Genomic DNA, 12,137 nt, shown 5'->3' with positions numbered 1-12,137 from the left:
TGTGATAGAGGCTAATTTGGAAACTTAGCTTCTTAAGTGCAGGAAGAAGGGATTTCACTTTCCAATTGTAAAGATATAACTTTTTGTGTAGAAGGGTCAGAAAGTACCTAAGAAAGGAAGCTTTAAAAACTGCATTTCCAAGAAACCATGAGATTTTAGCTAAATGACTAGCAAACTACCTGGAGCAATAATTGAAGTGTTTGTTGATTTGAGTTAAACAACTTGGAAACAGGTTCATTCAGAGGGGAGAGGTCTCTCACAGAGAAGCTGTTAGCAGTAGGTTCTAAAACGGAGTGTGGACAGTGCTAGGGAGAAGTCCTGAACTGTTTAGAAGAATACTTCAGAAGCAAAAGGCTTTGGTGAGATCAAAGTATACTGGTGGCAGGAGAATAACCAGGGAAAGTATAGGGCCTATTAGGGATCAAAGTAGAACATTGTCAGAGCCAGAAGACAGCTGACTTTTTTTTAAAATGTGTATTTTGCATCTGCATTCACTACAGAGAAGGACAATGTCAGTGCAGAAATCAGGGAGGGAACTGTGATATACTTGAACAGATGAGAAGAGGAGGTATCAACAGGCTAAGAACTGGATGAATCCCAGGCCCTCATGATAGCATGCCAGGTAAGGGAGGAGGCAATGGAAGAGATGGGAGGAGGAAATGGAAGAGACTGCAGGGCCTCTGTTATTAATTTTTAAATCCTCTCTGGCCACAGGAGGGGTGCCAGAGAATTGAAGGTCAGCTGATATGGTACCATTATTCAAGAAGGACATCAAGGATAAACCAAGAAACTACAGGCAAGACAGTCTAACATCTGTGGTAGGGAAACTACTAGAAGAAATTGTTAGCAACAGAATTAATCTCCACTTGCAGAAGCAAGGATTAATCAAGGACAGTAGCTAGGTGTTTCCGCGGCTGCAGACAGGGCTCCAAAATGGTGTGTCCTGGTGCTCAGGTCAAGGATGACTGAGTGGGTACAGGATATACTTAAAGGTGGAAGGTGGTCCATATTGGAACTAACAATATTGGCAAGAAAGAAGGTAAGGTTCTGCAAAAGGAATTTAGGGAGTTAGGCGGTAAGTAAAAAGTACCACCTCAAGAGCTGTACCTTGGGATTACTCCCCGTGCTAGTGAGGTCAGAAAGAGGAAGACAGGATAGCAGAAAATGTGACCAAGGGGGTGGGTGGAGGAAGGAGACTTCAGATATCTGGATCATTGGGATCTCTTCCAGGGCAGGTGGGACCTGCACAAAAACAGCAGGCTGCACCTAAACTGGAGGGATACAAACATCCTTGTGGGAAGTTTGCTCGTGCCAAGGTTTAAAACAGTGTGGCAGGGGAGTGGGAACCGGAGCAGAAGATCAGAATGTGAGAAGAAAGTAGATGTTAAGGATGAGCAAGCAAGGCCAGTTTAATGAACAAGGCAGGACTATAAAAAGTGTACTTAGTAAGCAGGGAGGGAGAAATAATAAAAATTGCTGAAAGACAGGACAGTGTGTACAGACAAAATTATAGTTTTTTTATACAAATGCACGGAGTGTAAGGAACAAATTAATGAGCTGCAGGTACAGATTCAAATCGGAAACCATGATATAGTAGCCATTATGGAGACATGGTTGCTGGATGATCAGGACTGAGAAATAAAGATTCCACATTATAAAGTTGCCAGGAGGGACAGAGAAGATGGGAGAGGGGATGAAGTAGCATTACTGATGAGAAACAGAATCTATTCTATGGAGATGGAGATGTAATAAAGGCAAAGGACCCAGTGGAGACTTTATGGGTGGAACTGAAAAACTGTAAAGGAACAAAAACCACAATAAGTTCAATATATTGACCACTTGGTAGCAGCTCAGAAGTGCTAGATTGCATTAATGTTAAAATTAGGCAACTATGTATTAATCTTAATTTTAATTTTAATCTTAACACAGACTGGAAGAGATAGACAAGCACCTGCCAGAGAGGTTATGAATTTCTAGTGTCTGGGATGGTTTCCTACGGCAATGTGTCTTGGCTGCGCCAAGGGGACAAGCAATATTAGATCTAATAATGAGCAATGAGTCTGATTTAGTTAGTGACCTAGTTGTTTGTGAGCATTTGTCAAGTTGTGATCATAACATGACCAAGTTTTGAGTTACGTTTGTAAGAGACTGAGCCATGGCTGTCATATTAGGTGTTGGCATTTACCAGATAGTAGAATTTTGGATTGAAGTAAGGCAGGCTTTAATGTGATGAAGCAGAAATTGCCCCAGTAATATGGGAACCTCTGAGATGAGGAAGAACAGAGATAAGCAATTTCTTCAGCCAGATGCTGGTAAATCTGTGGAACTAACTGCTGCAGAAGGCTCTGGAGGACAAGTCATTGAATGTACTTAAGATAGAGATGGATAGGTTCTTGATTACTAAGAGGATCAAATGTTATGGGGAGAAGGTAGGAAAATGGGGTTGAAAAACATATCAGACATGATTGAATGGTGGAGCGGACTCAATCCAATAAGTGGCCTAATTCTGTTGCACATCTTATGGTTTCTACTAATAGGTAAAACAGTGGAGGGTGTTTAAAAAAAAAACTTTTAATGCTATTCTGAAGCAGTTTGCACCCATCAGAAGGCAAAGCTCCACCTCACAAAAAAAGAGGGCATGGACATCTAAGGAGGTAAGGGGCAGCATAAAATTAAAAGAAAGGGCTTATAAAAATTCAAAGAACAGTACAGATTCCACAGAGTGGGACAAACGCAAACACCACGAAAGGGCCACAAAGCAGCCTATAAAAGTGGCTAAGAAGGGTAATGGAAAGAAACTTACAAAGGGACATAAAAGACAATAAGAAGATATTTTACAGTTATATAGAGGGAAAGTGGCTGTTTAAGAATGGTCCACCGAAGGCTGAGAGTAAGGATAATGTCAAAGACCACGGGGAAATGGCAGCCACGACGAATGAGTATTTTGCTTCAATATTCACAGCAGATAAGGAGGATAGCTTGCTGCAAGCTTCAAAGAAATTAACAGAGGATCAGGGACAGGGTTTAAATAAAATTTGCTTAAATAAATCTTCAATAATAGGGAAATTAATGGAACTGAAGAGTGACAAATCACCAGGACCTAATGGTTTCCATCCACAGGTGTCAATGCCCTGAACATAACCTTTCAGAGTTCCCTGAATTGTGGGTTTGTACCTCTGGATTGGAAATTTGCTCAGGCCACTCTGCTCTTTATGAAGGATAACACAGGGAAACCAGGGAATTACAGACCAGTTAGCCTGACATCTGTGATAGAAAAATTGTTGTTATAATCAAGGATAGGGTAAATGATCATGTTGAAAATTTTCCGTTAACCAGGGAGAGTCAGCATGGATTCACAAAGGGTAGACCATGCCTGACAAAGCTGTCTTTGAAAAAGCGACAGAGATGGTGGACATAGGTAAGTTAATGGATGTTTGTATGGAGTTCCAAAAGGCTTTTGAAAGTCCCACGCAAGAGATTGTCATCTAAGGTAGAAGCCCACGGAACTGAAGGCAAATTACTGACATGGACAAGAAATTGGTTGAGTGGCAGGAAACAGCATTGGAATAAAGGGTAAGTATTCAAATTGGCAGGATGTGACTAGTGGTGCCCTGCAGGGATCTGTCTCGGGGCCTCAATTATTCTCAATATTCATTAACAATCTGGATAATGGAATGGATTGCACAGAAATTTGCTGAACAAGAAGATTTATTGAGAGATAGGGATGACCCTTCATTGGGGTTGGGGTGTCAGTAAGGTTATTTTGTGGTAACAGCTAAATTTTGCTGATAATCATTGTGAGTTTGTTTTTAAATAGTTCTTGTAGTCATTTTGTTAGAAGTACATTGGCAGTCTTTTGCGAATATGTTCAGCGACTGACCTCCATGGTAAACAAACAGAAAAGGTCTATTAATGCATACGGGCCCGGTACCTTGTGGCAGAGGTTTCCCATTCCTTTATTTCAGCCCCTGATTGTTCAGCTTTAATAAAATGGCAGCACAATAGTCAATGAAATGAGCCAACTTCTTTGCTTTTCCAATTCAGTGTTGCTGCTGACAAGAAGCACATCCACAGAGGGGATGAGATAAACAAGGCATCAACACCAAGACAACTGATGGTGTTGATTGTTTAAGAGGATGTGGCCATGCCTACTCTTCTGACCCCAGCTGCTTCAACAGTAGTCGCAGCTCACTCAGAGCCATTTGCTCATCTTGCAATTATAAACATGTGGGGTGCTTCAGGATTCTTTAATTGATGCTCTAGTTGGACTTCTAAATGAAGAATACATCAAAAAGTTGCCCATTAGGTCCCTTTTAAATCTTTCCCTTCTCACTTTAAACCTATGCCCTCTTGTTGTGGACTTCCCTACCCTGGGAAAAAGACCTTGGCTATTCACCATAACCATGCCCCTCATGATTTTATAAACTTCTTTAAGGTCACCCCTCAGCCTCCGACGCTCCAGGGAAAATAGCCTCAGCCTATTTGGCCTCTCCGTATAGCTTAAACGCTCCAAACCCTGGCAACATCCTTGTAAATCTTTTCTGAACCCTTTCAAGTTTCACATCTTTTCTATAGCTGGGAGACCAGAACTGAACATACTGTTCCAAAAGTGGCCGCAAAATGACCTCCCAACTCCTATACTCAAGAGTGTGGTGAGTGTATGGAACAAGCTGCCAGAGGAAGTGGTGGAGGACGGTACAATTACAACATTTAAAAGGCATCTGGACGGGTACATGAATAGGAAGAGTTTAGAGGAATATGGGCCAAGTGCTGGCAAATGGGACTAGATTAATTTAGGATATCTGGTCGGCATGGACGAGTTGAATCAAAGGGTCTGTTTCCACGCTGTACATCTCTATGACTGTATGAGTGTGCTGCCTTCATCATCAAGTTTGACCCAGGAAACAGTTCAAGTCTAAAACAGCTGTCTGAACTGATTCATCACCAGAGCAAATTCCAGGCCATGATCTGATATTTGTGGTCTCTTGGAACATATTCGTCTTCTGCTATTCTGCCCAAATCATAACACCACTCAGCCCAACTTCAACTTAAAATTTTAGTGTGCTCAAGGGGACTGCCATTACTGTTGTCCCATTTAACCTCTAAGATTTTTCTTTATAGTGCAGTAATCCTCCAAACCTGTTAAGCACTAATGCTCTTTAGATGTTTAACAGATCTTCCTGCCATTACTTTCATATGCACTGCAGTCAGCATTTTTCCAATTCTCCCTAGTGATCCTTAGAGGAGGAAATGCAAGGTAGTTAACTTCAATTAAAAATAAAACAAAACTTAAGAAATAGTACCAGCTAGGCTCATTAGGCAAGTCATAAAATCAATCATGTTTAGGCTTAAGATTACACAAGGCATTAAGTGGTCAAAATGTAGTACTTAAACTTTAATGATTTTGGTCAAATCCAAGAAATGTCCAACATAATGCAGTTTTATTTCATACAACAGATTTGCTTTCATAAATTTATTTAAGTATCAATAATCCCATAGGTTAAACGATGACAGAAATTTTCAACTGCACTCGTGTGCACAATTGAAAGGGATATCTATCATTGATTTCTTTCTGAAAATCAGTGACGTTTAACAGCATTCTTTTCACAAAAGCAAACAGAGACCTTTTGCATTTCAATGTGCAAATTGTATAAATTCCTGTTAGTTTACAAGGAGATATAAATACACTTTAAAATCCTTTCACATTAAACTTGAACCCGTAGCACACAGTTAAAGTTTGCCAGTTTAAAATAAAAATTATTTTCTATGTGATTTCCGGAAAAAAATACTGCTTACTTCTGTGCTCAACTTGTGATATTTCAATGCTGACGACTCTAGCTCAGTCTCTTTGAAAGCATGTATCAGATCACACTCCAATGTTCACGAGGTATTTTTGATGCTACTTTATTTTGAATGAATTCGCTGTAACCTTCCGGGGATACACTTAAACACTGAATTACATAAAATGGTCAGACTTCCTTTGAGGTTTACAAGTGTTCTATGATTACGTACAGGTACTCTTTGCGTTAAGTTGTCAACGTGGGAAAATATATCTGGATGAGACCTAGAAAGGATCACTCTGTACCTATCATGGCAGTTATGTATACAGAACCAATGCCACAATACAAAGATCTTGTCTCGAGCCACACACTCTTAATAGAGATGCAGGTCTGCATCAAATTATTATGCACTGATGCTTTACACAAATCTTCTAAAAAGACAGTTGCAGAACAAATCAAACAATTGCTGGAAAATCTCAGCAGTTCTGGCAGCGTCTGTGGAGAGAAATCAGAGTTGACATTTCTGGTCTAGTGACCTTTCTTCAGAACCGTACAGGTGTCTTAGCAGAATTATACAAATAGCTAATTCTCTACCATTCAGTCCCAATTTGTCCAGTCCAATGATACCTACCATTTCTTGACTGTTTGGTTATCTACGGGAATACATCTCAGCAACGCACCGGTCATCATGAAGAAGGAAGTGAGAACCACAGAGAGCCGCAGGCCTGAGAAGACAGCAGTTGATGAAAAACTAAATTCAATTACACATGACTGTACAAACAAACCAGAATAAAGAGCATTTTCTTAGTGGGGGTGGGAGAAAGGGGTTTCCAAACTAAAGAATAAATACATCTTCAAATCGCCATCCCTCCCCTGGCCAACTTTGTGATGGAAGCGAAGGGAAAGCTGCATAAACGTTCTCCTTCCAAGGCCTGGGAAAATAACAGAACAACCCAGAGAAAGTCAACAGCCATGTACACCTCATGAACTATAGCTTGCAACTGACCTACCCAGTATACAGTGGCAGGGGACCAGTTTCCCACACATGTTGCATTGAGAAGCATTTGCATCTATTGTGTCTATTCAGAATTTACCACAAAGGTCAAGATATAAATAAAAAGCTCCATAAACGATAAAGGAAAGGAAGTTCAACATTTTCCAATTTTAATTTTGTTTAGAAGTCAACAAGATCACCGGATGATTTCTTTATTTAGCAGAGATTAGAATCATAGAACTTTCTGTACAGAAGAAGGTCAATATGGTTCACTGTGCTAGTACCACATCAATCACTTACTGGAGCTCAGTTTCCCAGCTCTACCCTGCACCCTTTAATATTTTCTGTCTTCATTCATTTAATTAATTCCTTCTTAAATGCAGTTATTGTCTCAAATAATTACAGTTGCAAGGGGCTGTTAACATAGGAAAATATCTAAAACACAGTTCACAGGAAAATGAACACTGAACAGTAACGGGGAATCCAAGGGCAAAAGATTTGAAGAGCAGTACGACTTTTGAGCTGGAGACAAAAGTGATGAGAACACTCTAAGACTAGCGTATAAGAGTGTGAAACCAAAACTACTAAAGGCAACAAAACATTTTAACACTAATACCTAACAGTCTCAGCTGTGGTTCAATTGGCAACATTCACAGGTCAGATGTTTGAGACTTGAATTGAGAGATTAGATTAGATTAGCACTCTGGTGTGGTATTAAGGGAGTGTTACACTTGTCAATAATGCCACCTTTTGAATGAGATGATAAACCAAGGGCCTGCGCTGTTTGGTGCAGACAAAAGATCTCATGGTGCTATCTTGAAGGACAGCAGAGTTCCCTCTGGTGGCTTAGCCAATATTTGCCTGTCACCTTACATCACTGGGAAAAGATTTGTACATTTTTGTGCTATTTGTGGGACCTTGCCGTTTGCAAAACGTTACTGAATTTCTCTACATTACAATAACAACTATATTGCAAGAGTGCTTCACTGGCTGCACAGCACTTCAAGACATCCCTTAGATATGAAAAGTGCTATATAAATGCAAGACCTAGCTTATCAATGGATGGCAATAATCCACTGCCTGAAATATCATCTCCCACTGTACACATTAAGGGAGGCAGTGACATAGTGGTAAAGTCACTGGATTAGTAACCAGAACCCCATGCTTATGTTCTGGAGACATGGGTTTGAATTGCACGGTGGTAGAGTACAAAATCTGAATTCAATAAAAATCTGTACCCAAACACAAGTTAGTCTAATAATGTCTAAAAAGCTACTGTTGATTATTGCAAAAATCTATCTGGCTCACTTATGCCTTTCAGGGAAGGAAACTGTCACCCTTACCTGGTCTGGCCTACACGTGACTGTAGACCCACAGCAATGTGATTGACTCTTAACTGTTCTCTGGGCAAATAGGGAAGGGCAATAAACACAGGTCTAGCCAGCAATGCCCACAACCCAAGAATGAAAGAAAATGTGTGTTCTTCATAGATGATGCGTGGACCAGAATTTCACCAGCCTCCTCCAGAAATCTTGAATACTTCCATTAAACCCCTAACTTCCTCTAAATAGTCATAGAGTCTTCAAGTAATACAGCATGGAAACAGGCCCTTTGACCCAAACTGGTCCATGCTGACCAGGGTGCCCACTCAGCTAGTAACAACTGCCTGCATTTGGTCCATATCCCTCTCAACCTTCCCATCCATGTACCTATCCAAATGTTTTTTAAATGTTGCTATTGTACCTGCCTAAATCACTTTCTCTGGCAGCCCATTCCATATATACACATTCTCTGTGTGAAGAACTCGCCCCCCTATGGTTCTTCTTAAATCTATCCCCTCTCACTTTAAACTTATACCCTCTAGTTTTCAATTCTCTATCCCTGGGAAAAAGACTATATGCTTTCATCCTATCTATGCCCCTCGTGATTTTATACATCTCCATAAGGCTACCCCTCTTTCTCCTACATTCCAAGGAAAAAGTCCTATCTTGGCCAACCTCTCCCTGTAACTCAGGCTTATTAGTCCTGGCAACATCCTCTTAAATCTTCTTTTACCACACTTTCCAGTTTAGCTGAGTCTTTCCTGTAGCAGGACGACCAAAACTATACTCAATATTCCAACTGCGGTCTCACCAACAACTCAGCGATAGGTTATTCAAGTACAATGCAGTTACATACTCAATACCATTATCTGAGTGAGCTGGCATTGTAATATTGTTCAATGACCACTAAACCATCATTCTCAGACAGGGGTTGATTAAAAAAAACAATTTTTGAAGAAGTGAAGTATTACAAAATAAGGCTTTCAGAAGTCCAATGAAAGTCATGTGAATATTTTGTCATTACAAAATTATGCGTAAAGCTTGCAGAGATTGGCACACTACTCCTAATTCCTTGGGCATTCTGTCAGCTTTCCTTTATGTGCCCTCATGGTTTACTTGTATGGTTAACTGTTTTCAAACAGGGAGAGAAACACAATTACATAGTCTCACAGATAGCAGGAACTGCAGATGCTGGAGAATCTGAGATAACAAGGTGTAGAGCTGGATGAACACAGCAGGCCAAGCAGCATCAGAGGAGCAGGATGGCTGACGCTTCAGACCTAGAAGAGAACTTGAGATTCAAGTAGAAAACAGGATAGAATAATAAGCAATACATACAAGGAAAAGAGATGACAAGCCAAATTAAATCGTGAGGACAAATAGCACTGGCATAAAGCTCTAGAATTACTGCAGAAATAGCAAATCTACCCAATGAAGCTCCAAAACCTAGGCACGTTTAGTTTACTCCAAATTTTCAAAGCAGCAATGGCCTCGATCATTCTATTGCTGTATTTGAATTATTAGCCAATATACCACAAAGCGGAACAAAAATAAATGAGTCAGCAAATTTGTGATAATCGTGTCTATCGGATGGCCATACATGAAATTTACCATTCCCAGACTTTAATTCTTAAACCATATGGGAAAAAAAATTTCACTTGCAGGCCATCCAGAATGAAGATATCTCAGATCTAACTACAAAGCAAAAAATATAACAGGTTACAAAGGTCTTCACTACATGAAATCCTGGAGTTAGTTCAAAGAATTTTTAGCTTGGTTACAACATCGAAAGAGGCCATTCAACAGCTGTGTCCATGCTTGGAACTTAGCTAGTCCTGTATCTTCTGCACTCCAGGACTGAATTGGCTCCTACCACACTCATACAGAACATCTCATTACATAAAAAATATTCCTCATGCTGAAGTTGATTTATTTCCCAATCAAATTACATCAGTGCCCTCTGGCTCTTGAGCTTTCCATCATGGGAACAGTTTCCCTCTACCCATCTGACTCAATTTTTTAACACCTGTAGCAATCTCCTTGCAAGTTTCTTGTTGCTGCCCAGTTTCTCTAATCTATCCAAATAATTTTAAGCCTATCATCCCTAGAGGTATTCCCAAACATTTTGAGCCCTCTCAACCTTCCACATTCCTACTAAGAAGCGATAGAGTTGGACGCAATACTCCAGTTGAAGCAGAAATTAACTCCTCTGCTTTCCTACGCTCCACCTTTTTAGAAAACCAACAAATAATTCCCAAATACTTTTAACCATTCTCTCAAATGGGAGTCTGTCAAGTTCAATAATTTATGAACAAAAACTAAGTTTCTACTACTTTTGTAATGTTCCATTTTTTTGTTCTTATTGCAATGTATTACTGCACATTTGAAGTTAAAATGACTTGGCAAGACTCTGTGCATTCCACCACCGTCTGTTCTCTTGAAGTCTTTCATTATCCTGCTCATGGTTCATAATATCATCTAGATATTTTGAGTGTATAGCGTAGACTTGTGGAAGCAAGTAATTAACACATAATCAAGGAAAATAGTGACTTGAGTCTCTAGCTACTTCACTGTATACCCTCGTCCGGTCCAAAATCAAATAGTCATCACTTCTCCTTGTTTCATATTATTCAGCAATCTTTGCGCCAATCTCACCACTGTCTTTTGTTCCATTTATTTCAACTTAGTGGTAATCCTATTACACTACACTTTATCAAACATCTTTGGTAACTCCATCAACATCTCAGTACCTCAGAAAATACAATCAAATTAAATGATTTGCTTTTAATCAAATCAGTGCTACTTTCCCTTAATAAACCTACTACTTCCAAGTGACTGTTAATTCTATTCCTTTATCATTTCTAAAAACAGTCCTAGAACTAATCTTAAAACTGACTGGACAGTAACTTCCAGTTTTTTGAAGGAGGGCATAACATTTTATAATTCTCCAATTCTCTGGCATGACCTTATAATTAAAGGGGGATTCAAAGATTATGATCAGTATTTCCCGTTTCAAATACAAGGCTTCATAAGATAGTTATATATTAAACATTCTTCTTTAAGGACAAACAGAAATCTCTGTTTTAGGGGATGGAGAGTTTATAATAAATACTGCTCAAAGATCATATGATTTGATTGCCATGTGCAGACATCCATAGAACCCCTACAGTGTGGAAACAGGCCATTCAGCCCAATGAGTGCACACCGACCCTCCAAACAGTATCTCACAGATCCATCCTCCTACCCTAGCCCTGTAAGCCTGCATTTCCCATGGCTAACACATCTAACCTACGCATCCCAGAACACTATGGTCAATCAGTCCACCTAACATGTACATGGACTGTGGTAGGAAACTGAAGCGCTCAGCAGAAACCTAACCTACCCATCCCTGAACACTATGGCAATTTACCATCTTAAGTCCACTTAACTTACATATCTTTGGACTGAGGGGGGGGAAACAGGAGCACCCGGCAAAAACCCACAGAGACACAGGGAGAAGATGCAAACTTGACACAGACAGACAGTCACCCAAGGGTGGAATTGAACTCAGGTCCCTGGAGTGTGAGGCAGCAGTGCTAACCACTGAGCCACCGCGTTGCCATGTAAAACGTATTAAAAATCAAGAGGCCATTTTCACACCTTCACATAAAAGGGGTATCCTGGACTTCCTGCATTCTGACTAAGAGACCCAGAAAGGAAATTAAAACAGCTGCTGCTAGAATAACAGAGGAAAAGTCCATCTTATGTTCTGCATTCTAGCAAGAACCAAAGTTCTGGTGAATCACATAACTAGGGTTGTGGATGGGGCTTTGAACTAAAGTGGCGCGGAGAAGGGGAGGTACAGCTGCATGGAAAAATTTTGAAATGGTATGTGGGGGTTGAGGTGGGGAGAGCTCAGAGGTTATTATTGTTTCCAGAACAAGTTACAGGCCAGAGTATGGAATAGGTCAGGAATCTAACCTCAGACACAGCAGATAAGAGGACAATAATGAAAATAGAAGCAATCAATGCAGGACTGAGGGTGTCGTACTTAAATGCACG

The 12,137-nt window shown here is 40.2% G+C and overlaps 1 protein-coding gene across 1 annotated transcript in view; it reads right to left on the bottom strand.

Annotated features, from left to right (window-relative positions):
• Positions 1–6,651, bottom strand: part of slc49a4 (solute carrier family 49 member 4) — a 50,040-nt gene extending 43,389 nt beyond the window's left edge. The window contains exons 1-2 of the mRNA XM_020519210.2: positions 6,631–6,651; positions 6,412–6,505 (exon numbers count right to left, since the gene is read on the bottom strand). Of these exons, the coding sequence (XP_020374799.2) occupies positions 6,412–6,470 (59 nt within the window). The 5' untranslated portion in view covers positions 6,471–6,505; positions 6,631–6,651. The remainder of the gene's footprint in view (positions 1–6,411; positions 6,506–6,630) is intronic.
• Between the last annotated feature and the right edge of the window lie 5,486 nt (positions 6,652–12,137).

This window comes from Rhincodon typus, chromosome 7 (assembly GCF_021869965.1).
Source record: "Rhincodon typus isolate 14 chromosome 7, sRhiTyp1.1, whole genome shotgun sequence".
Lineage (NCBI taxonomy): Eukaryota > Metazoa > Chordata > Chondrichthyes > Orectolobiformes > Rhincodontidae > Rhincodon > Rhincodon typus.
The sequence above is the reverse complement of the archived record's forward strand: the minus strand, read 5'-3'. Positions and strand labels throughout refer to the sequence as shown.